The sequence below is a fragment of the Rhinocladiella mackenziei genome, assembly GCF_000835555.1.
Source record: "Rhinocladiella mackenziei CBS 650.93 unplaced genomic scaffold supercont1.1, whole genome shotgun sequence".
Taxonomy (NCBI): Eukaryota; Fungi; Ascomycota; class Eurotiomycetes; order Chaetothyriales; family Herpotrichiellaceae; genus Rhinocladiella; species Rhinocladiella mackenziei.
In genome coordinates this window covers 40,122-67,054 of record NW_013550604.1, presented here as the reverse complement: position 1 = coordinate 67,054, position 26,933 = coordinate 40,122, and the positions used below count along the sequence as shown (strand labels likewise).

The 26,933-nt window shown below is 50.8% G+C and overlaps 9 protein-coding genes across 9 annotated transcripts; 4 read left to right on the top strand and 5 right to left on the bottom strand.

Moving 5' to 3' along the window:
* Positions 1 to 588: 588 nt before the first annotated feature.
* Positions 589 to 3,118, bottom strand: Z518_00025 (uncharacterized protein; the record flags this gene model as incomplete). Its single annotated transcript, XM_013420629.1, has 6 exons — positions 589 to 750; positions 901 to 1,207; positions 1,259 to 1,386; positions 1,437 to 1,607; positions 1,661 to 3,001; positions 3,095 to 3,118. 6 exons carry the CDS (start codon positions 3,116 to 3,118, stop codon positions 589 to 591), a joined length of 2,133 nt encoding a protein of 710 aa, XP_013276083.1.
* A 1,030-nt stretch (positions 3,119 to 4,148) lies between these two features.
* Positions 4,149 to 5,894, top strand: Z518_00024 (uncharacterized protein; the record flags this gene model as incomplete). Its single annotated transcript, XM_013420628.1, has 1 exon — positions 4,149 to 5,894. The coding sequence occupies one exon, from the start codon at positions 4,149 to 4,151 to the stop codon at positions 5,892 to 5,894; it is 1,746 nt and encodes a 581-aa protein (XP_013276082.1).
* A 225-nt stretch (positions 5,895 to 6,119) lies between these two features.
* On the top strand, positions 6,120 to 7,880 carry Z518_00023 (uncharacterized protein; the record flags this gene model as incomplete). Its single annotated transcript, XM_013420627.1, has 1 exon — positions 6,120 to 7,880. One exon carries the CDS (start codon positions 6,120 to 6,122, stop codon positions 7,878 to 7,880), a length of 1,761 nt encoding a protein of 586 aa, XP_013276081.1.
* A 1,122-nt stretch (positions 7,881 to 9,002) lies between these two features.
* Z518_00022 (uncharacterized protein) lies at positions 9,003 to 9,963 on the bottom strand (the record flags this gene model as incomplete). Its single annotated transcript, XM_013420626.1, has 3 exons — positions 9,003 to 9,308; positions 9,362 to 9,639; positions 9,702 to 9,963. The coding sequence occupies 3 exons, from the start codon at positions 9,961 to 9,963 to the stop codon at positions 9,003 to 9,005; spliced, it is 846 nt and encodes a 281-aa protein (XP_013276080.1).
* Positions 9,964 to 12,426: 2,463 nt separating this feature from the next.
* On the bottom strand, positions 12,427 to 14,019 carry Z518_00021 (uncharacterized protein; the record flags this gene model as incomplete). The annotated part of the gene is made up of 1 exon (XM_013420625.1): positions 12,427 to 14,019. The coding sequence occupies one exon, from the start codon at positions 14,017 to 14,019 to the stop codon at positions 12,427 to 12,429; it is 1,593 nt and encodes a 530-aa protein (XP_013276079.1).
* Positions 14,020 to 15,008: 989 nt separating this feature from the next.
* Z518_00020 (uncharacterized protein) lies at positions 15,009 to 17,119 on the top strand (the record flags this gene model as incomplete). The annotated part of the gene is made up of 3 exons (XM_013420624.1): positions 15,009 to 15,294; positions 15,361 to 15,824; positions 15,881 to 17,119. 3 exons carry the CDS (start codon positions 15,009 to 15,011, stop codon positions 17,117 to 17,119), a joined length of 1,989 nt encoding a protein of 662 aa, XP_013276078.1.
* A 2,453-nt stretch (positions 17,120 to 19,572) lies between these two features.
* On the bottom strand, positions 19,573 to 21,594 carry Z518_00019 (hsp72-like protein; the record flags this gene model as incomplete). The annotated part of the gene is made up of 1 exon (XM_013420623.1): positions 19,573 to 21,594. The coding sequence occupies one exon, from the start codon at positions 21,592 to 21,594 to the stop codon at positions 19,573 to 19,575; it is 2,022 nt and encodes a 673-aa protein (XP_013276077.1).
* A 1,821-nt stretch (positions 21,595 to 23,415) lies between these two features.
* Z518_00018 (uncharacterized protein) lies at positions 23,416 to 24,438 on the bottom strand (the record flags this gene model as incomplete). The annotated part of the gene is made up of 2 exons (XM_013420622.1): positions 23,416 to 23,672; positions 23,736 to 24,438. The coding sequence occupies 2 exons, from the start codon at positions 24,436 to 24,438 to the stop codon at positions 23,416 to 23,418; spliced, it is 960 nt and encodes a 319-aa protein (XP_013276076.1).
* A 267-nt stretch (positions 24,439 to 24,705) lies between these two features.
* Positions 24,706 to 25,216, top strand: Z518_00017 (uncharacterized protein; the record flags this gene model as incomplete). Its single annotated transcript, XM_013420621.1, has 3 exons — positions 24,706 to 24,843; positions 24,905 to 24,926; positions 25,032 to 25,216. 3 exons carry the CDS (start codon positions 24,706 to 24,708, stop codon positions 25,214 to 25,216), a joined length of 345 nt encoding a protein of 114 aa, XP_013276075.1.
* Between the last annotated feature and the right edge of the window lie 1,717 nt (positions 25,217 to 26,933).

Genomic DNA, 26,933 nt, shown 5'->3' with positions numbered 1-26,933 from the left:
ACTGAACGATGGGAGAACGAACGGAGTGAGGAAGAGGAAAATTAAATTAAGACCAGAAGAATGTCAAAGTAAATGAAATGGTAGAGCAGGCGGGCTGCCTCGTGCCCTCAAAGCGCCTGTGGCCTTTGTATGGATCTTTGGGCAAGAATTGGAGATGGAGAAGACGACTTTTGAGAAATCGAGGGACTTGCCTGTCGCTCTTTCCAACGCGCTAGTCGTCAAGTCACTAACCGCTTTCAGAATCCCGATTCGGAAAGTTTGCTGTGGCTGCCAGTTCATATTTTTACTTGAACATTACTCACGTCCAGCTTACCGCAGTTTCAGTTTCGGAAGGCTCTTTGGCCGCATTGCTCGTATCTTCGTTGCGGAGGCAAACATCACAAGCCTCGTTACCCTAATTTTTCAACCAATGCCCTTGGAAAGCCAACGCGGATTCTACCGTGCTTCGGGGCATTTTGACAGCCTCAGAAGTATCCGACGGGCCTAAGTACACCAAATTCTCAAGGTCAACGCTTGCTTATGACGCTAATGGAAGACCGACCAGACCACTTCCTGCTGCTCCCTCCCGCGATACGCGATCAAATGTTATCAACGCTGTGACGTGGTGCTCCCATGGCGTTGTATGTGGGGCACCGCTCGATGGAGATCCACTGATCCGCCAGAATGGGCGCGATGTCTTCTCGACTTGCCGTCAGAGCCACTGTTGGACCGGCGAGATCTCGTGTGTCCATGAGAGTCCGCTCGTCGCCTCTGGAGAAATCGAAAGCTATGTTAGAAACAGCACTCAAGGTCACTATAGTAATACGACAACATCTTAGCCAATGAAAAGATGAACACGACGAGGAAAGCATTTTTTGCTAGCAATGCTTTCCATACACGAGTGAGAGAGAGATGACTTACCGATGACGGTTTGGTCGACGATGACGATTCGTCATGTAATTTGAGTGCATCAAGCCTCTCTTGATTGTCTTGTGCAGTAACTGACTCAGGAACTTCTTTAATGGGCGGTGCGCTCGGCGGTTTTGCAAGTCCGGCTTTCATTCTGTTCGCCTGCTCGGTAAGTTTCTCCCATTTGGCTTCGCGTGCTTTCTCTCGCTGTCCCGCCGTGTTTTGCAATTCGTTGTAATCATGGGAACATTCGTCAAACAATTGAGGATTGATTTCCATGAATAGCTTCATTGCGTTGTAGACCATGCCATGGATTGTTCTAGACCAGATCAGCAAGATGATGAAAAGTTAAAAAAAAAAAGATACACACCGGTTCCAATGTCCCTTTGAATTTTCGTAGAGCGGAGCAAACATGATCGGCAAGATTGTCTCGACGTTGTCACTGACGAGATTGCAAAAATATTCGTTGTTCCAGAAATAAAGTGCTCGTTCCGCCACCTAATAGCCTGTTAGCCGAGTCCGGTACGGATCATTCACACCCGGCGTACCTGAAAGTGGGGGCTGGCAACCGACTTGGCCAGCTGATTGAAGAGTGGCTCCTGAACTTTCGCGAACTCTTGAGGATCCATGACTTCAAAAATATCCTCCACCTCATTCAAGAACATGACTTCTTTCGTGCTGTTGACTTTGGGCCAATACCGAAGCAACCCGAGGACGACCTGCGCACTGATCAGCAATCACGCACTGGTTAGCAGGTCGTAAGTCTTCCTACCTCTTCGGTCAACGCCGCGTCCTTTTCCAGGAACTGGACGATGCAGTACGCTAGCTGAGGATGGTACATGCTCAAACTCTTGACTTTGTGGAGGGGAATGAGGACTCGGGTCAGGAAGAGTTTATGTTCCTCTTTTAGCGGGAGAGCAAAGCCGTTGATGATGGATCCTAAAATCTCGAGAAGTTCCGCGATGCCATTGAACCTCTCCGTCTCGTAGGTGAATTGGAAGAAGACGTTGTTGATGGATCTCCGAATGTATGACCGGAGATTCAAAAATTTGCCGTAGATCCGGTGCAGTGTCGTCTTGAGGAAATCTCTCTCTCTCGGATCTTCCGAGTCGAAAAGCTCGAGTAGTTGAAGGACGAAGTGATGATCAATGTACGCTTTGGCGATGTTGGTGTTGAAGTCTTGGCTTTCGATGAAGCGCAAGAAGAACTCGTAGACGACTTGGATATGAGGCCAGGCCACTTCAAGCACCGGCTCGTCCTCTTCCGGGTCAAAGGCCTCCCCTTGGGGGTTGACGGGGGGAGGAACCGGTCGAAACAAATTCTTGCTGAACATCTCCACGACTTTGGGGTACATCGGTTCCGTTATGACGGATCTATTATTCGCGACATAGTCCAAGAGTTCGTGTAAGGCGAGTCTCTTGATTTCTTTGGACTTCATATCCGCTGTCTGATCGTTGAAATCGAAGATGATGTTGCACTGATCAATTTTCTGCATGAAAAGCTCCTGCCTTCGATTAGGGGGGACTTCGTGGAAACCTGGTAACTTTTCGAGATCACGGGCTCTTTGATCCGACACGTCGAACCGAGATGAATGCTGTCTCTTCGGAGTTCGTACACCCTCAGGCACATCTTTGGGGGTAGACTGAAGCCGATCGAAAAGGAGTGATTTTTGGCCAGCTTTTGGAGGCGCAAGGTCCCCAGGCATCGTCTCCGTCGCGCCCGGTCCGGGAATGTGAGGAGCGCTTGGGCTTATTATGACACTGGGGGGGATATGGCCGCCCTGTCTGCCGGGGGTCCCAGGCCCGCCTGGTCCATGTGCAGAGCCTTGCGACATGAAGTGTTGGCCTGTAGCTCCCGGGCCGGGGCCATGGACACCATGATGTAGTGTGTTGCCATGGGTGCCCGCTCCACCATCGTTGTTTGTGCTCTTCCCCCGTATATCATTTACATTCGTGGATGAGGAACTCGGTGTGGCGGCATTGGAACTGTTGGGAGATCTGGAGTCACCCCCGAGGATTGCGGAGGAGGCAGAGAGGGGGGACGCGGTGCCGGGAGCCGGGTCTTTCTTTTTGGAAGACTTGTTGGAATCCTTTGCCCTCGACAGTTGCTCGTGCTAGAATCACAAGTGAGTTCGTGCCCGGCACCGGGGAGGGGAAGCAGCTTTTTGGTCTACGCCACCAAGGGCAAAGCGTCACACGAAACTTACCACTCTTTGCCTGAAGCCTTTCATCTTGCCGAGCTCCCCAGGAATCTCTCATTCAACGATTAGAACGTTTGTCGCAATCAATGCGCGCCTTGTGACCTCGTGTACCGCTGGTGTGCAACTATTTCATACGGGTCGGGCCCACAGAATCGACGGTCAGGAAGGGAAGGGTTTGATCTTCGGGATGGGATATGCAGTATGGAAATGCGTCGTGGCGTGTTTCCGTCACTCCCTCATTGTTGAGGGTCGGAGATGGGATAAGAGGTTTGAATGACAACAAGGCAGGCTGTCGACTGGTGGTTTAGCTAGGGTCGCGCAAGCTGCGGTGGGATGTGGATTTTCGAGTGCGGTGTCTGAAAGTCGGGGGTGCGGTGGAAAGGCACGATCACCAACAGCCTTCGGTTGAAAGGTGGATATAGCCTGGTGAATTCAGTGTGAATGGTGTAATGAACAGTCCATCCATTGAACAAACAATATCCAATCTGTGAGTGATTGAGTGACTGACTGCGTTGGATGGTGGATGGAATTGGTGCGCAGCGGGGGCTAACAAACTAGTATCAGGCGTCTGCGTCGCGAATAAGTGTGAGAGGTTCAGCCACAGACGGCAAGGATTCGGTGCCATTTAATCACGTGACTAGAATTTTCCCTTGAGGCGGGCAATCTGGTGTATGATTCCGTAGTTTTGGATGGTGGTTCCTACGTATTCTAGCCTCATTTCAATGGTACTACCTTTACTTCGTTGACGAATTCATAATTACTCTTGAAAATCCCAGGTTGCCGAAAGCCGGCCCAAGGTACGAGCGCCTGCGCCGATGCAATCGCCAAGACCAATATTAATCATGCCCTTGTCTACCAATCTTTTCCAAGTTTCGAACTAGAGGATCCTCTGATCATGTTCACGATCTCATCATCCGCCTCCAGAATCCAGGGTACACAAGTCGATCCCGAGTTTCCTCCCTTTCTCATCAGCCAAGGACCGCAGAAATATTCTTCCCGGCCACTTAATCCATATCCAAAAGGCAAAGGACCTACCCTCTTACCAGTTAACTTGTTCAACATGTCTGAATCCTCGAAAGGAACCCCTGCCGCACCCTGGTATCCTGTTCCAGCCGTGCCCGTTCTCTCTGTCGAGCACCCATGCATAGTCCAAAATCCGGGAAGAGCTCTCCGGATGATCGGCGGCTCCAGAGAAGTAGCCCAGGGTCTGGAGATGAATAGTGATAAACCGTTAGGACTGAGGTTCCGACCTGAGAATCCGGCAAGCAAGCCTGTGGTATCTTATAACATGAAAACTAACAATCTTCTCCTGAAATTCACCGTGCCAAAGAGAACTGGAAGGAAACGAAAGCGTGGTTCTGATGATCCATTTATTGAGCACTCTACGGATGCGGCTCCGAGAAAAGATGTCAGCCACCTTCTTCAAACGCTGAGAGACCATCCAGAAAATTGTCGCGTCGAGCCCTTGGGTGCCATCCACTCGACACACACATGGCGAACGATGCCTGATTTTGCGTATTCGACCCGAGGATCTTTCTTTCTCAATGAGTTGCAGGCCAAGATCTTTCCACAGCGATACCCGCTAATCAAACAGTGGGACTTTCCGCGCACTTATGGCCTGACAGATACGGAGACTGTTCCGCCTCCAGTACTCTCAACTCAAGGCCTCCCGGTCAATTATACGTACCGTCAGAACCCGGCCGTCAAGGCAGTGGTAGATCCTTTGACGGGAAAACAGACTTTGCGCAACACTCAGGCTCCCACGAAACTCTTCACATATCAAGTTCAGTACGGTGATAAGGAATGGCCGGTCAAACCAAATCCAAAATGTCTCCCGTTGTCCCAGCTCCCAGAGAGTCACCAGAAGATGTACCAACTCATGCGTGATCTTTTCGAAGAGCGGCCAATTTGGACTCGTCGAGCTCTGATGAACCAGTTTCCTGATGATGCCCCATTCTATCTGGCGCGGCCTCTTATCGCATATCTTGCATTTTCCATTCGCTCAGGCCCGTGGAGGGATACTCTGTGCCGATACGGAGTAGATCCCCGAACCGATCGCTCGTATCGCAAGTACCAGAGTGTTCTGATTCAATTACTACCGCGGGACCGAGACAGGACGGGTGCGCGACAGGAGTTCGCACGAAGATGGGCTCGCAGTAACGACAGGAGATCTCACATTTTCACTGGTAGGCAGAGGATGCCCTACGACGGACAGAGTTGGCAGCTCTGTGACTTGCAAGATCCCCTTCTCAAATCCCTGGTGGACACGCCAGACATTTACATCCGCAATGAGTGTGAAACAAGGTATTTCGGTTGGTACAGCAACGGGACAATGGCCAAGATTCGCGTGGCTCTCAAAGCAAAGGCAGATGCACTCACCAGCGGTGAAGCAATGGACGAAGCGGCATTGGAGAGGTTTTTGAAGTTACCTGACCAATGGGATGGATTAGGAATGAAAACATCCAACGAGCAACTCAGTGGTCCTGCAGCGGGATACATGCCAAAGGATGCTGGAAAAAAGGAGCTCGAATGGGCGAGCGCCTATCGAAGTTTGTGCCGGACGATGACGGGCACGTTGCCACAAGCTGGCGGGAGTGGCAAAGGGAGACTAAGCAAGACAAAACAGCGCACGAGGCCCAGCTTCATTGACAATGAGGACAGTCTGAATTTGGAAGAGCTTGATATAGCCGCAGGGTATGGTGAACCGGAGGAAGGTGATGACCCCCTGGATGAGCAAGAAGACGAAGATGATGAAAATGACGTCGAGCCATTCAACGGCATGGATTATCCAGCCAGCAATGTATAGCGGAGACCATGAAAACTAATCCAACAAGGTGAATGCTCATGCAACAATCAATTGGGCAGAACAAGCCTTGAACTCCTAGGAGATGTCCCGATTCTCCAGTCTCTTAGTCAGCCGTTCTTGGTATTAAATTTCGTGGCAATTTCTCTACCACCGACCACGCGGTGCAAAGAGGATTGTCTCGACCGATCAATCCATCCATCCATCCATACTTAACAGACTGCGAGTATGACCGTCATAGATTCGTCGGCCTCTTTCAAATCAATTCTGCCATCCACGCCCAAGGCCGGAATCCAGAGCTGCCGCAGCCAGAGCTACAAACGGATCCGATGGAGGAGCTACGACCCCAGCAAGAAATTGCAGAATTTCACTCCGGATCCATTCGTGCAGTGGCACCCTCCCAACTCTTCGCATGACAATTCAGATGAAGATGTCAAGAAGTTACGCAAACGCCAAACAATGGATGTTGACAGGGAGCCCAGATCGCTGGTGCCTTCACCCATCCAGTCTCTTCCTTCCAACGGAACCCGGGTCGATCCATTTCTCACTCTCCCCATCAAGGCCACCGAGTGCGTCCAAGACGCAATGGATTATTTTGTCACAATATGCAAAGGCTTCAACACGGAAAAATCTATTGTTCCGGGCCCCGTCAACCCTCACCTGTCGCTCTTACTCCCATTCGCGCTGAAACACGCGATTCTTTTCGAGTCCATGATTGCGGTGTGTCGAGCCTCTGTCCTGCTTTCATTGGGACGGTCTATTTTTGAGGATTCCGCCTGCGTCCAGCATCGGGGAAATGCCATCGCCGGACTGAATGCCACACTGCAGTCAAAAGAGTGCACCGACGATGCCGCTCTGCTGACCGTCACGATGCTCATGACCCTCGAATATCTAACCGGAAACCAACACGGCGTACTTATGCACTGCCAAGGCTTGGAAAAGATGCTTCAGCTCCGAGGACCACTCTCTGAGGACGAGGATCGGGAAACTGAATCGGACTGGATGAAATTTGTAAAGCTTGGTTTGACCGCATATAAGGCCCTGGGTTCCTTCGTGACGGGGCAACCACCCGATATTCCTCCTGACTCGCTCGGATATCTCAGTGAGACCTTTCAGGAGCTTACACTTGATCAGCCGCTTTCCTATCCTGAAATGCCATTTCCACCAGAACTATGCCTTGTTCTTTCTAGGCTCCCTTCTGGCCTTTCAGAACTGTGCCTCGCCTCTCGGATCTCCGTCCAAATGATCAACGTACTGTCATCAATTTCCGGTGCCACCACCATTTTGACCTCACTCAGTCTTCAGGATGGCATGTTCACGCCTCCGTCTCCGGACTCACCTAATTATGGGGAGGATCGTCGACAATCAATGATCCAAACGCTCTTATCGTCATTGCGGCGCATGTCCCTAACGTCCACAGTTCCCATCGAATATCACTTAACCTCTGGTTTACTTTCGTATCTATTTCAGCTACGAAGCCTTTCACCACTCAATCTTTTCTATGATCCTATACTTCGTAAATTTATCACCACCTTGCCCTTCCACACAAAGCCTTCAGCTCTTCAGGAGCAACACTGTCTGATTTGGGCCAGTCTTTCTGTGGCTGGCGCATTGGCACTACGCGTAGTGCCGATGCCTGATTCACACACGGTCATGGATCGGGTCTTGGATCTCTACCCAGTCGCACGGAAATGGCCTCAGCTCGAGAAGATCTTGCGCTCTTATTTCTGGACCGACGAAATGGGTGCACATTGGAAGTGTGTATGGGGAAAAGCCATGAGCCGGAGACAATTTATCCTCCGGCAAAGTCAAGGCAGTGTCGAGAGCCATGCCATGCTCGAGCTCGAGCAACCAGATTCCCATCCTGACCAGGTGCGTGAGCGGATACGTGTGCATATCAAAGGAGCTCCAAGGTCAATGATCGAAATGGCTCAAGGAATAGGGGTCTGCCCATTTCGTCCGCGGCCTCCTGCCGTCACTCCTGGATGATTGATCCAACAGCTTTATCCATTTCGCCGAGCCCTTTCGGCGTGCTAAATGCGACTGATTGTCACCATTCTTGAACGTTCAATAGAGGCTTCTGCGCACCAAAATCAGCCTGATCTCCCCTCTTCACACCGTCGGTTTTTTGTCATCCTCGTCCACCAGTGGACCCAATTAACGCTAGCGGCCTCCTCGTGGACGACAAGAGCCCTGCTCCTGGTCTGATTCTGGCGTAGCTCTGCTGCATGCTCTCGCGACTCAAATCCGAATGGCATGAGCGCCTTTTATATCCCTTGAATCGTGCACCTCCACCTTTGCATTATCCCTTATCCTGCCCGCAAAAAAGTTGTTGCTGTCTTTTCAACAGCTACGAAATCGTCGACGACTTGCGGTGAGAGCCGAAGATCCGAAGTCATGTTTTAGCCGAGAGGTGAAGATTTGGACTTGATAAGAATGAGTGCGAGAATAAGAGGGGGGTGTTTCAGATGTTTTTTCATGCGACTGCAAGTCACGCACGCGATGTGTCCAGCCGTTCCTACTTGTCGCTGTGGCAAGCGAACTTCGAACCGGATCTCTATTGCTCCAACCAAAGAAAAGGTACCGGACATCCAACGCCTTGGTTGAGGGTTGCAAGCAGAATGCCTGTGTCAGCCTCTATGTCGAGCCGCAGACGACAAAGTGGTCATGATATCAGCAGAGATGACAGCCAGCAAGCCAATGAGAGAAGACTGCAGTTTACGCCTCTTGGACCAGTTGAGCAGATCATCGTAATCGGTAGTGGGTTGAACCATGGCCCTGTCGCCGCCTTCTTCGTGCTTGACACGCAAAGTCCCGTCCAAATCGACCAGGTGCCTAGGCCAACCGAATAGCTTTCTCTGCTCCGTGGGTTGCCATTCGTTCTGTCACGGTATCCCGTCGTCACCTTCGCTGGTGTCCTGGTTGGTTCGGTGCTGTCTTGGTTCATGTCGTCCACACCACCAACATGATTGACGTCATGTTCGGGTGCATCTTCGCCGGGTGAGAGAGTTAGGGAAAGAGAACGAGATATTAAAGGTTACAGAGCACCCTTCGAAGAGCTAGATGTCAAAACCGTGTCTTCAACCCCCTTAGTCAGGGTCTCTTTCCCGCTCACTGGGTCAAGGCACTCCCGACGTAAACAACCTGCACCGCGACAAACGCCGCCGAAGCTGCAATAACTTGCGACCGTTCTGCCTTGGTGGTAGTCACTAGGAGTGCTGTAAAGCAAATAGAGAAGATTACAATCACAAGCAACCTCATGTTCGCGCTCCGGAGAAAATGCAAAACCACCACGGGGATCAACATTAGGATGGCAGCAGAGAAACTGGCAAGATTGTCGCCAATTTTTTCAAAGGATTCGACATTGCTGTACATCGTACATGCGGTTGAGCCTTCTTCAGGCAAGAACGGTCGCTTCTGACGTGGTTTTTAGAAGCAAAGGAGGAAATGATGGACGCCCACCAACTTACACTGATCATTGATCCTGGCAACCTCCGGAGCAGCCGATTTCCGTGTCGGGAGACAAGCTTTTCCAGTATGCTTTTCCTCGAGTTTCTGGCGTCCAAAGCCGAATGATCGTTATGTGGCCGACCACCTATCTCAGGAGGGTACCAAACGTCTGCACCTGGCCCTCTGAGTTGGCTATTGCCGCCCCTTGTGTGCTTCAACCATTTCAGAAGATCGGCAAGATTGTCCCATCCAGGGTTTGGTTGATTGTTGATGATGATCTGATTGACAACGGCCTGATCTGAAAGACGAACAGGTAAATTATTTCCTGTGGACGAATTTCTTTGAGAGCCTGATACTTACTGTACTCGCCCAGTTTTTGTCTAAGCTGCGTGGAGATGACATTCCTGGGCTCATCTGTGCTGTCGGCCCCCTTCACCGCTTTCGTCAAAGCCTCATCGAGCTCCGAGATCTCTGCTTGCAATAGCAGCAGGTTGTATATGTTCAAGGAGCGGAAACGCGGAAGTATTGCCATTGCAGGGTCCCATGCCATATATTCCGCAAGCCGCATATACCCTCGCTTACAGTAAGGCTGCTGTGAAGAGGTATTCGAGGAAGCAGTCATTCTGAACTGTACTCGGTCGTAGGGACTAGTTACTTCATTCAAGACCAGCTTGGAACAAGAGTATAGACTTGAGAGTTCTGGTGCAGGCTCCATCATGTACAAGATAAGAACTTCGGATGGAGTTTCGTTTCATCACGCGCCCGGGAGAGTGCCGGGCGCACAGAAAAAAAAAAAGAAACCATTTCCAAACTCGACTTTCGCATTTCATACGGCTATTCGGGCATCCAATGGATACCCAAAGCGCCAGCCCTACCACATGCAGGCGGCAAATTTGACCTTGAGCAGCCTGAGCCGGAAATATAACAAAGGTAGACTTCTAAATTCTTCGACCACAATCTGATCATAGCTTCCCCTCTGAGCCTCACACCATCCTGATGCTCTACATCATCTGGGCTGGCACTTAGCAATATAGCGTATCGGAATCCCAAGACGGCCGAATTAAGATGTCTGTTGGTTTCTCAGTCCTGTCACGTTTGTTTACCATGTCCCTTTACCCAAGAAGGGTGATGCCCACTGATTTTTCTCAACAGGTAAGGAGGTCCTTAGTTCCGAGGCCAACTTTCTGAAACAACTGGAAGAAAATGCCACCCGCCGAGGACATGCACGCGATTATTATACTAAGAACCGGTCCAATAGTAGGTAGGCCTGTGTGGATGAAAGCTCCCTAATAACACGACCTCACGGCAGTGCATGGGCAGAGCGGCGGACCGGATGGTAAATCCATATTTGGCACTATTCGAAACATCATCAAGCGTTTCTTCTAAAGGTCTTTGAGTAATGATGTGGAAGAAATCGGTAAGTGTTTCTTGAAGATTATCAACGGTTGGAAAGCTCAAAATGGTTGCCCGACTAAATCAGTCTCAGATGCAACGGGCCGTTTCGAACAAAAAGGGGAAGATCATATTCTGTTCCACGATAACGGGCTGAAATCGAATAGAAAGCAAGCTCACCCAGTGGATTGTTTCGTCAACAGGAGGACTGCTATGGTTTATTGTCACAACTTTCTATCGCAGAATCAATTATCACTCCGGCGACCAAAAGTGTCTAGTGTCTGTGCAGCGGTCTCGTGGCACAGAGTAACACCGTCAGGCATGAAGTACTCCTGTGCAGGTCGAGATATAGTCGGAGACCTCTTGTTTGTTCTCGTCGCCCCCCTCCAAGGCTGTTGAACAGTATCCAGTGATCTCGCCCAGGCGAACAAGGCGCGCGTTCGAGTGCCGTGGCCGTTGAAATATTCCGGCCCTTTCCCCCTATCAACGTCTGTAGCCTTGAGAATGTCGGATCCAGCTCTGTCCAAGTCGTCAGGGTTAAACACTTATGTCGCAAGAGAAGGATCGTGGCGGCCAGGACCTCGACTGAGTCCGCTTTCTTTTCATCCCCAGGCCCACGTCCTAGTGCCACGAGGGTCTCCGCGTAGAATCTGGTCGTACAAGCTGCAAGGAGACATCTCGATGATCGCGGCCAAATAATCCTGTCAGCGGAAGAAGACACGATAGACGTCTTCGGAATATGAGCCTGTTCGCACGGGCTGATCGAGTAGGTGGTAGACCTTGAGATTCTGATTCAGATCTTTCGCTGGAGGAGGGTGTGGCTATTCGCCGTTTGCTCTCTTTGGAGCTGTTGTTCCCTTGGACTCTCGCAACAAACTAGACGGCATCCATCACACTCGGGACCCGAGACATGGCCGCGCATGCAGAAAGGACGCGCCAGATCACAGCGAGTTGAGAGGGCATTTTGGGCCAGCGTCTACCGAGAGGTGCGGGTTCTCAATCATGACATCTGGTAGGAGTGGTCAGGAAGGCCCAATAGGGGAGAGGTCGGAAGCTGCCGCTCAAGCTCACAGTTCTCCAGCCTTTCGCAATGAAATGTTCTACCACTAGCATCTTGCGGCATCCTCCGCCTGGGCTGATTGAACTGGCTCGTCTGTACTTTGGCCTAGGTAAAGCCTTTGGACTCTGACTGGCTGGCTCATATGTCAAGGAGATGAGAGGCCTAAAATCTGTTGAGTGAATGGATGTATCTGGCATTGTATGTAGTTGATATCGTAACTATTGTGAAGGCGGCAAGAGTCTCCGAAATGCTTATCATACCGAGTCATTCCTCATCTTGGGAAATGGGGCAGCATTCTTCATGGGAATCAGGCTGTTGAGGGAACCAAAAACAAATCCTCAAGTTCCCCAACCCTCCAACGATCCAGATTGTAGACTCAGTGCCCCCTTCAACGTTTGTATGGTCTCCTCTCGTCGCAAATTCACTCCCTCGCAGTTCTTCTCTAGACCAGCTAAGCAAAATCATAAAAGTAAACGTATGGTGAGCATGGGCCATGCAATCTTGCTGGGCAGCTGACGTCTCTTTGTAACTCTATTCGTCGACACAAGCCACCGTGATTCCATTCTTAAACCAAACCAGCATATCTAAATTCGTAATTTCGGATGAGTTGTCGCAATTTGGGGTGTCATATCATCATTGGTTTGCGACCATTCTCTGAACTGCATCTCGAAGTCCTTGCTTAAAGGTTCGATAGTGAAACTCCTGCAACACCAGAGGAAGATTCGACAATAGATGCCAGCCGCGGGAGAAAACCTTGTTGCCATAGAGTATCAAAACCACGGCAGCCATCATCCAAACCAAGTAGACCAGCATGATGGCTAGGTGCAGTCGAAACCTGACCACCATCGGTGAGATAATGCCTGCCTTAAATCCGTAATATCTGGCAACAAGCCAATTGCGAATGGGTCGCCTTTTCTTCTTTGCTTGGACATTTTGAAGGTGCTTTTCTAATCCCTCGGCTATCTGCCATGCAACACGTCTGTTAATCTTCTCCCAGGTCGTCTCGCACGTAAATTTTCGGGCGGCAGCAGCCATGTCGGAACGGAGAACAGCATTGACGGACAAACGTTTGACCAAGCTGGCAAAGAGATCAAGATCGTGGGGAGGTACCAGGTATCCCGTCTGCTGGTCTTGCACAATATCCGATGGACCTCCTTGATCACGGGCAATGACAGGAAGACCACTGGCCATGGCTTCCAGGACCACCAGACCAAATGTTTCCGTGATGGAACAGTGCAGGAACACGTCACCCGAGGCGTAGGCGCGGGCAAGATTCACACCCGTCAAAAAGCCCGTGAAGACGACGTTGTCTTTGACCGGATCGAAAAGCTGACGCACCTCATCTTCCACCGCCGGATTGAGATTGCCCCCCACCACGAGGAGCTTAAAAGGAAAGGCCTCTTCAAGCAACTTGATGGCCACTTGGGCCAGGAATTCGAAGCCTTTCTCAGGTGCCAGTCGACATACGCACACCAAAATGATCTCTCCATTGGGGGCAAGCTCCTCGCGGTATGCGTGATCACGGCGGGAGGGATCAAATAGAGTAGTGTCCACCCCCCGACCGAGTTGGACCATGCGGCTTGATGGGGCACCCGCTTTTTCCAGATAGCGCCGAATTCCGGAAGAAGGATAAAAGATCGTATGGACCGTGCGATGGCTAAACAGAAACCCCTGCACGACCGCCAAGAGCCAGACAGAAAAACGAGCAACCGGACCCGGAAAGAGAATCTCACTGTACGCAGAGAGATCGGTCTGAAAATTCAGGAGGACGACCGGAGGCTCTTGGAGTTGGCGGATCTGCAAAAGCATTTGAAAGCCGGTGGAAGCTGGACTGGCCAGATAGACGACGTCGGGACTGAACGTGCGCTTGTACACATCATCGAGTTGGAAAGGATAGACCACGGTCAGATCAGGGTTGTAGGGCAGAGGATAGCCAGGCAGACGCAGTTCAGAGAGGCCGTTGCCGCTCGGTCGGAGTCTGCTCTCTTTGGAATGAGGAGCAACCACGGCGAGTTGGACGCCATTGCGACGGAGGTATTCTATGAGGCTGAGCGTGGTGCGACTGACCCCGTTGACCGGCCCTAGGGATTCGGTGGCGAGGAGAACGCGCCGACCCTTAAGGATAGAAGGGAACTCGTCTTGGTTTGGCTGCGCCGGCTCGATGGGCTTGGGGTCAGACGGTGCCGGCGGTGGTGCTGGCTGCCGTGGTATGGTTTCGACCGCCATGGTAGGGTAGGGTGAAGGCGACTGGATGAATAGATTTTCCGAACTCCGAGCTGCGAGTCGTCTTATCTTATCTCCATATCACGTGTGCTCAAAGGCGCGCCGCGAGGACACAGAGAGGGCGGTCGAGGGTTTGCGGAGGGAGGGGGAGCCGCACCGGTACCTACCCGGAGGAATAGCCAGTAGCAGTAATCGAGGTATCTCTGCTGGTATGTAAATGGACGAGGGGGCAAATTCAACCACCTATTTCTCGTCCCTCGAAATCAGGGTGTCCGGCCTGATTAATATACCTAGGTAGCGATGTATTACTGCCTAGATAGCCACCGTCCATTCTCACCGAATTTGGACGGTTTTTCTTTCTCCCTTTCTCTTCCAACCTTTCCAGCCACTCGTGACTCGTTCCTCAATTGTCCGATGGTCTTAATCTGTTGACCCGTTTGACCTTATTGACCCCTTGACCGCATTTGCCTGGCACTCTGAAGCTCGCAAGCGTCGCTGGCTAACTTAAAAGGCCGACTGGTGGCAACTTTGGCGACGACAAATCCAACGCGTTATATGTGCTGACGGCCACCACGTGGGTGGATGCGTTCCTGTTGGTGATATGTTTGCCATCTTCGCCCTCCTCCCTTGGGATTCCTTTTCAATCTTTTCGTCCTCCTTCTCGTCCAGCCCATCCTCGTCCTCAGCCACTCACAGAGCCGCCTTGACTGCGCGTGCTCTGATGCTCTGAATGCACATGATGTTCAACGCTCAATCCCTCCCTCTAAAACACACCATGTGAGCAAGCACGTTGAAATTTGCCCGTTTCCAGCCAATTCTCCCCTTTCGCCCTCTGCCCTGCTGAGCCTACCTCTTGACTCGCGCCTTGACGCCCCTCGTGCGCCTCACACCCTTCTTATCTACTGGACTGACCTTCCTTGTTGAAACTATGCCCTGTTTTCATACTTTGCGAATTTCTTTCATTCCTTCCTTTTCCCCTCGTCCCCGCCGTCATGGATTTCGTGCCTTCACTCGTTGGCACTTCTGATGGTAGCTCGTGTAACGATTCCACTGGACTCCTAACCCCGGACAGTAGTCCTCTCTTTCTTCCTGCGCATCCTAAAGACACGGTTGCGACTCGGTTGTCCTCCATCTTGGATGACCCCAAGCCGCGAGCTGGCCGACTCCAAGTCCCCGAATCACGCGTTGATACCCCATCCGTCACCTCTGAAAGCGCTTTCGGTGTGTCCGAGTCCATCCGTGTCAAGAAAATCTGCGTGATTGGTGCCGGCTATGTAGGTATGTGTAATCTGCATCCTAGACGGGACGATGGAGGAGGTTGGAACTGATCTGGGGGGATTGCAGGTGGCCCTACTGCGGCGGTGATAGCCTTGCACAATCCCGAGATCGACATCGAAGTCCTAGACCGAGACCAACGTCGGATTGAGAGGTGGAACTCGGCTCACCTCCCCATTCATGAGCCCGGTCTGAACAGTATTGTTCGGTTGACAAGAGACGGAGCGGTCAACACGAGACGGAGGGATCAAACGCCAGCCTCACCCGTCGCCCAGGGAGAAGATGCGGTCTCCAGACGTGATCCGAACCTGTTCTTCACCTCCGACACTCCAGCCAGCATCTCCAAGGCAGACATGATTTTCCTGGCGGTCAATACCCCCACCAAGACCTCGGGAGTGGGTGCGGGTCGAGCAACCAATATGACCGCTCTGGATGGTGCCGTCAAGGACGTTGCTCTATTTGCCAAACCCGGCACGATCATTGTGGAGAAGAGTACGGTGCCTTGTGGAACAGCACAGCGCATCCGAAAAACAGTATGGCTACCAGTCCAAGTGGTTTGGGATTGACGGGGTCTGACCTTTGTATACAGCTCGATGTCCTGCGACCCGGTGTACCCTTCGAGGTTCTTTCAAATCCGGAGTTCTTGTCCGAAGGCTCGGCCATCAAGAACCTCATGGAGCCAGATCGGGTGATTATTGGCTCTTCGGGAACGCCTTCAGGTCGTCTTGCGGCCGATGCTCTTACCAGCCTCTATGCTTCGTGGATCGCTCCTTCCCAAATCCTCCAAATCAATGCTTGGTCATCAGAACTCTCCAAACTCGTGGCAAATGCCATGTTGGCTCAGAGGATCAGCAGCATCAATTCTATCAGTGCCATCTGTGAGTCGACCGGTGCTAGTGTCGAGGAGGTTGCCAAATCAGTGGGCCTGGACGCTCGGATAGGTCCCCAGTTCTTGAAAGCCGGTCTTGGATTTGGCGGTTCTTGCTTCAGAAAAGATATCGCGAGTTTGACATATCTCGCAGAGTCTCTGGGGCTAGATGAAGTAGCCCATTACTGGGGTCAGGTTAATTCCATCAACGAGATGCAACGCCGTCGATTTGCCGGAAAAGTTCTGAAACGGTTCAATGAAAATTTGGTCGCCCGGAAAATTGCATTGCTCGGATTTGCATTCAAAAAGAATACCAGTGACGCTCGAGAATCTCCGGCGGTGGATGTCATCAGATCATTGCTCGATGAACAGCCCTCCGAAATCGCCATTTTTGACCCGTACTGTGTGGAGGAAGACATCCGACGCGAGATTCATTCTCTCCGCTCGTCAACAGCGGGTTCTGTTGGCGATACCAGCTTGGTAAAAATCTACGCCGATCCCTATCAAGCTTGCTCTGAAGCCAATGCCGTCCTGGTCATCACCGACTGTGACCAATTCCGAAATTCCGCTCCAAGACAACGAAATGGAAGCTCCAACGATCAGATCACCTCGATGGCCAAGCTGAGACATGCTGGCGAAGCCGGATCAGATTCTCAACCCGACGACTCCACAAAGCTCCACAAATCAGAAGATGAAGATTTCCTTGTCAGATTCTCCTCCTACGAACTGTCTGCTGCACCTGCCTGTGTGACGGACTGTCCCGACTGCAAATCGAATTCTCAAGGACCGATTTCCATCGAACCCGTGGAATGGGCGCGTATCGTCTACAGCATGAAGGAACCAAAATGGATCTTTGACGGAAGAGGCATTATCAATGTGACGGAAATGGAAAAACTTGGAAGCGTTCGAGTCGATACCGTGGGAAGATGGCGTCCGGAAGACGGTCAAAGTTGCTGGTAAACGGCGGATTGATTCAAGATTAGACCTGTCGAATTTGGATCTAACTTACACCGGCGCGCATGACCATTGCCTCACATCAACATTGCGCCGTATGACCGGGCGTTGAGCATTTGTCCACGGCTGGGCTTTGACATTTCCCCTTCAACGGCTTAACGGCGATGGTGACATGAGATCCGATTCCCTCAAACGTTTGATACCAGGAGGACCCGTGTCTTCTCTTACAGATTGCCTAGATACTCGTACCCTAGACTCCGTACGACGACACATTAGACAGCCTGGCCTCAGCCTCACAGTTAGAGTTGCAGTTGCAATTGGCAGCAATAGCGATAGCTATATAACAATCCACGATTCACCAGTCACGAGAACTCGTTTAATGTATTTGCGCATCTTGAATCTGGGAACTTGTTTCATTTGAGTGAACGTTCAGCCTTGTCAGGGCAAACATTTGTATCCGATTGGCTGCATTGTAGTATTTACCTTTCAGCCTGATTCTTTTCGTTTTTCGAAAGTTGTCCTGAAGCCATTTGCACTCATTAAGAATTTTATCGAGGGTGCGAAATCCGGCGAAATAGATTGCTATGTGGATACTCCTATGCCAACCAACAGACTTTCGTCCTAGGTTAGGTCCCGGCGAGCATTTCTGATGTATCTCCTGACCATTTCCCCCACAGAGGTATCCTAACGGAGCGAATGGGGTCGGAATCCACGCACCGATAACTTCCCAGTCATCAATAATACAACCATTCATTGAGAAGGCTTGGACTGTTCCTGTTGAAGGCCCTCATGAGCTCTAGCCAATATCAGCCCGTGAAAGAGCGTCTTGTGCCAGTACGTCCTGGGTTGACCTACATCCACTTTTGTGAGGCCGATACAAGGCCCAACCGCAGGTTTGGTGGATATCTTGTTCGGAACCACCACCAGGCCAAACCCTACCGGTTGACGATTAATAATGTCGGACCAATGCCCAGTGCTTTGGTAAGAGCGTGCTGTTAGCCAGTACCTCGAAGCTCCAACTTGATGTTATAGGGCGAACCCATGATGGCCGGAGGAGAAAGCTCACTTGATTGGTGGCCCACCATGTGAGAGAGCGGATTCTGGAGTCGTTGAAAAGCGAGGCAATTGCAGGTGATGGCACGGAGTGATTAAAATTGGTTTCTATCTTATAGCATCGTCAAGGAGCTCTCCCAAGGCGGCACTTGGGTAGTTTCGTGGGGGGCCATACCCAGGACCATCCACCCATACAGCGTTAAGATGGTCTTTGACATCTGTTGCCATCCGTGGCGATCTGGAAATATTTGAAATTCTCGCCGCGAAAAGCTGAGGATGCTGATCGTCTTACCATCGTTGAGTTTGGGCCGGGAAACCGAGCAGGAATGCAGCCATTATACATGCTGAAGGTACGTGCTCAAACTGTGTAAATCCAGTGTACAGGAAACCTGCAAAGCCACTAATGGCCAAATATCTCAGCTTTTCAAGCTCTCGTCCAGCTTGCATGGGAGCTTGGATAAATATTTCAATATCATGCGGCGTGTAACTCGCCTCTTCGAACGAATTCTGCACGACGAGCTGAACAAAGGGTTCCAAGTCAGCATGAATCAGCGATATCAAGCCACGGCCTCAAATGCGTTAAAACAAATTCCCGAACTCGTGAGGCGTATATCAATTCCTGTCGTGTGCATAGTTTATTGAACCAGAAAGGAAAGCCACCAGAGTGAAAGGCAGGATGTTGAAGACAATAGAATTTGAAGGAGTCCGGAGCACTAACGATAGAAAGGAACAAAGAGCACCAGATGATTTTACCAATGTTGACAAGCACGTCGAGTAAAGACTTTTTGCTGAAAGACGAACAGTCACTGCCTACCTTCGCCAGGGTTCCGGAAATCCTCTGTCTTATTCATCTTTTCTTCCAACTTCCCCTCCCCCCCCCCCCCCCCCCCAAAAAAGAATAAACTTTGAAGCCGCTCGCCCTTGACGGATACACAGCAAAGCGTCGTCAACCGGTTCAATCGAGGCGGTAGATCGACCACATGTGCTTCCGCGTTGTATGTAAAATCGAATATCTAGGTCCACTTGCAAGGCTCTAGGCCTGGGCACAGGATAGACGGGACTTGGCCTGGGAATTGTTACAAGGATCCATATGCGCGTCACGTCACGAAGAAAGTTGGGCGAAAACAGGTAAATGTTCGAGACGACAGCAAAGTATACTAGAAGAAAATTCGAACAAGGTTGATTGAACCATACATGTCATTCGAAAGTTATTCTAAGGCTTTTCACCTTTCTTCCCTGCTTGTACTTTGCGCAGAGAACCAATCACCATTCCATAACGCATTATCGGACTTTCTCAAAAACTGATGCCGAAGAATCTATGCCATGCAATAGGTATCATTTCCCATTCCCTAGATAACGCCCAACGCCGGTATGATTGACATAGGATCAAATGCTTTTGAAGACATTTAGTCAACCTCTTCGACAGTTGGGCCATCATCACCACCAGAGTGGCCTCCAGCACCTGGGAATCCACCGGGACCGCCAGGCATACCACCACCGGGCATACCGCCGGGCATGCCGCCAGCACCACCATCAGCACCATAGAACTTCATCATGATGGGGTTGGCAACTCCCTCCAGTTCCTTCTGTTGAGATTCGTACTCCTCCTTGGTGGCGGCTTGGTTCTCATCAAGCCAAGAGATGATCTTGTCGATCTCGGCCTTGAGTTTCTCCTTGTCCGAGGCATCAAGCTTCTCATCAACCTTGGAGTCAGAGAGAGTGTTCTTGAGAGAATATGCGTATGATTCGAGGCCGTTCTTGGAACCGATACGAGCAGCTTCGGCCTCATCTTCGGCCTTGTACTTCTCGGCCTCAGCCAACATGCGCTCGATCTCTTCCTTGGACAGACGGCCCTTGTCGTTGGTGATGACGATCTTGTTAGACTTGCCCGTACCCTTCTCAACGGCGGAGACGTTCATGATACCGTTGGCATCAACATCGAAGGTGACCTCAATCTGGGGAACACCACGGGGAGCAGGTGGAATACCGGAAAGTTCGAATTTGCCGAGCAAGTTGTTGTCCTTGGTACGAGCACGCTCACCCTCGTAGACTTGGATGAGCACACCTGGCTGGTTGTCGGAGAAGGTGGAGAAAGTCTCGGACTTCTTGGTCGGGACGGTAGTGTTGCGCTTGATGAGAGGAGTCATGACACCGCCGGCAGTCTCGATACCGAGAGACAATGGCGCAACATCGAGAAGCAAGATTTCGTTGGTAGACTTGGAACTGGTGTCACCGGAGAGGATAGCTGCCTGGACAGCAGCACCGTAGGCAACGGCCTCATCGGGGTTGATCGACTTGTTGGGTTCCTTGCCATTGAAGAAATCGGAAACGAGTTTCTGGATGCGAGGGATCCGCGTGGAGCCTCCGACCAGGACGATTTCGTGGACGGAGGACTTGTCGATCTTGGCATCGCGAAGGACACGTTCAACCGGCTCCATGGTAGAGCGGAAGAGGTCCTGGCAGAGTTCTTCGAAACGGGCACGAGTGATGGAGGTGTAGAAATCAATGCCCTCATAGAGCGAGTCGATCTCAATGGAAGTCTGAGCGGAAGAAGAAAGAGTGCGCTTGGCCCGCTCGCAAGCAGTTCGGAGACGTCGGAGAGCACGAGCATTGGAGGAGAGATCCTTCTTGTGCTTGCGCTTGAATTCGTTGACGAAGTGGTTGACGAGGCGGTTGTCAAAGTCCTCACCACCCAGGTGAGTATCACCAGCAGTGGACTTGACTTCGAAGATACCCTCTTCAATGGTCAAGAGCGACACATCGAAAGTACCACCACCAAGATCGAAGATCAAGACGTTGCGCTCACCCTCAGCCTTCTTGTCAAGACCGTAGGCAATGGCAGCCGCGGTGGGTTCGTTGATGATACGGAGGACATTGAGACCGGCAATGAGACCGGCATCCTTGGTGGCTTGACGCTGAGAGTCGTTGAAGTATGCAGGGACAGTGATGACAGCGTTGTTGACCGTACCTCCAAGATACGATTCAGCGGTTTCTCTCATCTTGGTCAACACCATGGATGAGATTTCTTCGGGAGTGAATTGTTTTATCTCGCCCTTGAACTCCACTTCAACGACGGGCTTGCCACCCTTGTCGACAACCTTGAATGGGAAGTGTTTCATATCAGCCTGAACTTCAGGATCATTGAACTTCCGGCCGATCAAGCGCTTGGCGTCAAAGACGGTGTTCTGGGGGTTCATGGCAACTTGGTTCTTCGCGGAGTCACCAATGAGACGCTCGGTGTCGGTAAAGGCGACGAAGGAGGGAGTGGTTCGGTTGCCCTGGTCGTTGGCAATGATCTCGATGCGGTCATCTCGGAAGATGCCGACGCATGAGTAGGTTGTACCTAGATCGATACCTATTGAGGGTCCGTTAGCTCGTCGTCGTTGACCCTCCGGTGGCAGGGTTGACTTACCGATCGCTGGAGCCATGATGAGAGGTTGTGAAGGGAAACACGGAGTATTATAAAAGAAAAACCCAAGTCAAAGTCCGACAAAGACTTTTCGATCGAGAAAAATGGTATTGATAAATATCTGATTTGTGTCTGGGAGAAAGGAGTGAGAGTTCGAGTGGGATATTTATCAGGCAATGACACAGGCTCGCCGTGAACGAAAAGTTGTAGGCTTGGCGACGTGCGGAATGTCAACGAAGCCCATCGAAGGTTCAAGTACACAGCTAGAAGCTCCCAGCCCCCACTTGCTATATCCAGCTTGTGCTGGCCTGTTCCAAGCACGTCTACATGCTACAAGTGGTTGCGGAGAATAGTAACTAGGATGGCCCATGCGGCTGCGCAAGTGATTAATGGTAGTTGTGAGCGCGGTTTGACCTGATCCTGAGCCGGAGCTATAGGTATAGCTAGAGGCTGCTAACAGCTAGTTGAACGCTGTCGCCCAAAAATTTAGGAGGGGCATAATTTACGTCATCCAACCCTAACCATCAACCCGTTGCCGTCATGGTTGCTAGGCGTTGCCATGCCATCAGTGGTGGACGAGGCTGAATTAGGCTGAGCAACTCCCAGCGTTGCCTGATATGTTGCCTGATATCTACCAAACACTGCTGGAAAGATGTATCTATTGTGAGCCTCTAGGTCTAAATAATTCCTATCTAACACACGCACACACAGACAAGCCCAAAAAAAAAAAAATTTCCCTCAAAATAGTGACAGCATTCAGTCACGGCAACGACATGCAAGCAATTTCTCCGCACTCTCACGGGCCGCATCCATTCCTCCTGAACATTATCCGTCCATACCTCCTGACCCAAGAAGCTAAAGCCCATACTGCGCCACTCGTTCGACTTTCCCGGGCATTAATCTCACTGGATTCGGCTCGATGTTTCCTCTCTTCGATAGCCACGCGTAGAACGCCACGGTAAAGGCATGCATCTTCGCATCTGATGGTAGGCGCATACCTTGGTATTCTATTGTCTCGCCGAGGCCGGACCATACGGCACCGTGGCCGGGTTCTGTTCTGAGAAAGGAGTGTCCCAGGTGCCGCTCGCGCGGGAGCGGATGACGGCCAGTCGGAAGAGCGGTAATAGTAGCGTATAGTTGTATGAGGGCCCCCCAGAGCAGTGGGAAGTGTTTAGGCAAAGCGGAGCCGACAGGGTGGGATGACGCAGAGAATGTTGGGCGACATAGAAAGGGCTACGGAAATGGTAGCGCTATTGATGGAGATTTCTGCCGATGCGAGATCCTCCGACTGGCTCTGTCCTGACTTTGGATAAAGGAGGCAAGAAGATTCCGCCGGAGGAACAGAGCTTGGGCAGCAGGTAATGCGCACAAGCTCACGGTGGAAGGAGGGGTCTCTGACGCGCCAAACTAGATCCCATGATAGTGTATGGAGGGACAGAAGCCCCAGGCGACTCAAGGGTGCCGGCAAAGTCAGAGCCCAGCGCAACACCGGGTTGAGGCGATCATCCTACAAAAACATGCTCTCTTGGAGGCTACATCTGGAAAATGATGGTCAACGTGGAAGAGGTTGTCTGAGTGAATATAAACGAAGTCCCATGTCATCTGGAAGACTTGAGAGTCTAGATCTGAACGGGTAAGAATTCATCGAGGTCTCTGTGCGCCCTCTTGTCCTCTCACTGCATTCTACTTGCCCATTCATCCGGTTTGAGTTGAGGAAAGATAAAGACGGTTTGAAGGGCGAGACATTGTGGGATGGATTATGCAACCAAAAAATCTGAACGTACTGTGGGCAGGGTACCACATACTTATTCTACATATCCAACACCTAGACGCCCAGCTTTCAGGATATGGCATCCACCGTCACTGGCCGCAGCCTCACGGCTTCATGAGGACCTGCCCTTATACCCTCACCTGTGATGGCTGACGCAGTCCGGAACACTGTACGAGAACTCGACGATGAAGATCGCCTTGACCTTGATGCATTGTTGAGGTTGATTTCACGACTACGGCTGTAACGGCTCCCTTCTCTTGAGTCGCGCTCTCGCTTAGAACCTGGACGCCTTTCTCTCCGTCGCCGAAGCCATGGCCGGAAATTGACTGTTTGGATAAACAATTAGCAAACGATCTCTCACAAAAATCATGAGACATCTCGCCACTTACAGTATCCGCCGCAGGCAAACACGCCCAACCAGAGAGCCAGTTCTGATCCGTAGATGACCATCCCCAAGACATCCAACTCGGGTTCGAAAAATATCGAAATCAACGAAGTCAGATCGCCCATGGCGTCAATGGCCACGAATATGAACGAGATGCCCCGGACGGTTCTCTCTTTGTAAATATCCCAGTAATGCCTCAACACTCCGGCGGAAAGAAAACATGCGGACAAAATCGCCATAAAGGTGATGGGCCATTCCACATGATCATCTCTGGCTCTCCTCAATGCAAAAACCAACCCGCATTCAATGCCACCCATGATAGCTGCCACGGGAATTACAATAGCCAGGGATTTGGTCAGCGGCCATTTGTTGCTGTAGTATTTGCATTGGATCCAGGTGAGTAGGCTCAAGCAGGTCAAGATCTGCGGCTGGATTCGTAACGCAATGTTGAAATTTTCCACAATGTTGTATACCCCTAATGGGATACCGGCGCAGGCCCATAGTAGCATCATGGTAGGCTGCAAGCCCGTTGTGTCATGCCGACGGTAATTGATGATGATTTGTGGAATCAGCTGAAGGAGGAAAGTTTTCTCATGAGCTCGATGCTTTAGATCTGTACGAAACATCTCACCTGAACAGACCAGCAAATTGCTCCTGTCACCCCAAGGATATTTGCCGCGACCGGGACATCCATCGTTCCAGACCATGCTCGACTTTGTGGCACCTCGACACGGGCTTCACGATGTTGCACTGGTATCGCAGAGGACGAACTCTGAGATCGGATCTCATCACGTGATAAATGAATCTCCTTATTTGGTTAGCGTTTTAACGGTCTTGGCACAGTCGCGACGCGATTTCAGATTTCAAGCCTCTTGACCGGCTGCTCCTGCCAACGACAACCACAACGGATCGCCAACTTGAAGGTCACCTCATTCAGGACGTCGCGGTTCCCCCTGCTTCTTCTGCCTACAAAAATGTCAGCGAACGGAGAAGCGATGTCTCAAAACAGCACCGAGATGGCCGACACAGGAAAAGGCAAGGGCAAGGCTGTTGAGCAGCCAGACATGATAGAGGAAGATGACGAATCTGAAGATGAGAGTGTCGCTGAGGAGGTACATTCAGAACCCAAATATTTGTTTGTAATGGGCCATACTGATGTCTAATTTGCCACAGCCACTCGAGCCAGAGGAAGAAGGTACATTTTCCCACTCTCACCCGTCATCGACCCGACTCGCACACGCTAAACCACGCATGCGCTCTTCCTAGCCCCGCCAATTCTTACCAATCTAACTCTCATTAGACGACGAAGATATGGAAGAAATCGACCCCAACAACATCGTCCAAGGTCGCACCCGCCGCAAGCAGATCGACTGGGCCGAGGCAGAGCAGAAATCAAAAGATGCGGGTGATGACTTGGATGACGATGATGACGATGACGACGAGGATTTCGAGGCCGAGGATGATGACGAGGAGATGAAGGGTTGAGATGATGCGATCCCACAGTCGCATGGACCCAAGGTCATGTCTACACAATTGGCGTTGGAATGGGGTGGGATCGTCTTTATTTTGGAGGGTTTCTGAAACTGGATACATGGTTCTCGACATCGACTACCCTTTTCCCTCATCCTGATACCATCGACTCGTCAACTCAATATCAATGTCACATTCTACCGCAACACGACCGAAATCCGTCGGCGCAAACACAGAAATGGTGTTCCGGGGCCAAATTCCAGCATTTCAGGCGAACAAGACTCGGATGTCACGCCAGCGAACAAAAAAAACCGGCCTACATGGCAGCGTAGTTGGGATTGCAAGCGAGCCTTGTCTACTTGTTCCTTCGACGGTTATTTCATAAAGACAGGAACGCAAAGCTTCTGCTTTCGAATCCATGTTTCTTCCCTGTTCCTCTCTTTCCTCATCTTTTCCTAACCCATCTTACCTCGATATCATGCTCTTCTATGTTTGGTGCCTCCCGAAGCATATACATGCCAATTCTCAAATCATACTCAGTGTCTTGCGAAAATTCAACGAATTAAAATGAATTTCAGGCCGGGGATGGGTTTGTATTAGATCAAATCAAATCAAATCACGCCAAGCTGTCCTCGGTAGGCCCCCAGTAGGTAGGTCAGGCCACATCAGGCCATGTATGGCAAACTTGTGGATCTAACCCACAATTACTATACGGACCAGAAACCTGAGCCAATCAGGTTTCACATCCCCTTTTCGAGTGTAGTGGGGACAGCTGGAATACCGTAAATCAATTCGCCTTGGACTCCTACAAGGTCCTGCTCTGAAAGAGCCAGTCTGAACGCGTTGTAGTTCCGTTCCTTTACTCAGAAGGGGAGCCTCATCGCTCTCCTGGCTTTACTGCGCGCACTTCTGACTTGGACCATCCATCTGATTTGATCAAAGAATCAGGATCTAGTAGCGCTCTTCATTCTTTTTATTTTTCGCTCTGCTCTATTGAAACTTCACCTTGATGTGCCCGTCGATTATCTGAAGATCGAATCCCCCTTTTCTATATTGTCGTTATGGATTGTATATAAAAATGAACAAAATGTAGCGACAGAGAAGGAAGAAAACAGAGGAACTCGAAAAGGCACTCTACAGCATGTAAGAATATCTCCTGAACCACGACCTGCCTTGGAGTGGACCGTGACTGTCAGGTTGATTTCTCTTGGTATACTCTTTCAATGTGAGAGACGACCTGCCGGATACCCAAGTAAAGTGGACTGAGTAATTTGATTTTCTCATTCTCGGACATGTAGATGCTATTGGTAGTAGATGCGGGACGATGGTGTGTCTGTTGTCACAGTAAAATTGCAAACGAGGCTGTGATATTGACACGGAGATGAATGCTTCGGTGTAATTTATCAGGGGAGGTGTAAGGCAGATGCTTTCAGTACACTTCAAATTTGGAGCAGGAACTGCCGTTTCACCAACGTGCTTCATCAGGGCGAACGAGACATGATAAGTACATAGCAATTGGTATTTGTGTTCTCAGTTTGGCACTTCTTGCTATGCGACCAGAGTCCAAGCGATCTTTGGAAAATTCTCAACGCTTCTCTGATCTTTCCCCTTACTTTGGTCTCTTTCGCTCTGCTATCTCCTTCGTTCTCTCCGTGTCAACTTCTTGAAGCTTCAGCCCCCATCCCAGCAAACAATGATTCGCCTGCTTCCTTTCATGTGGTAGCTGTCGCAG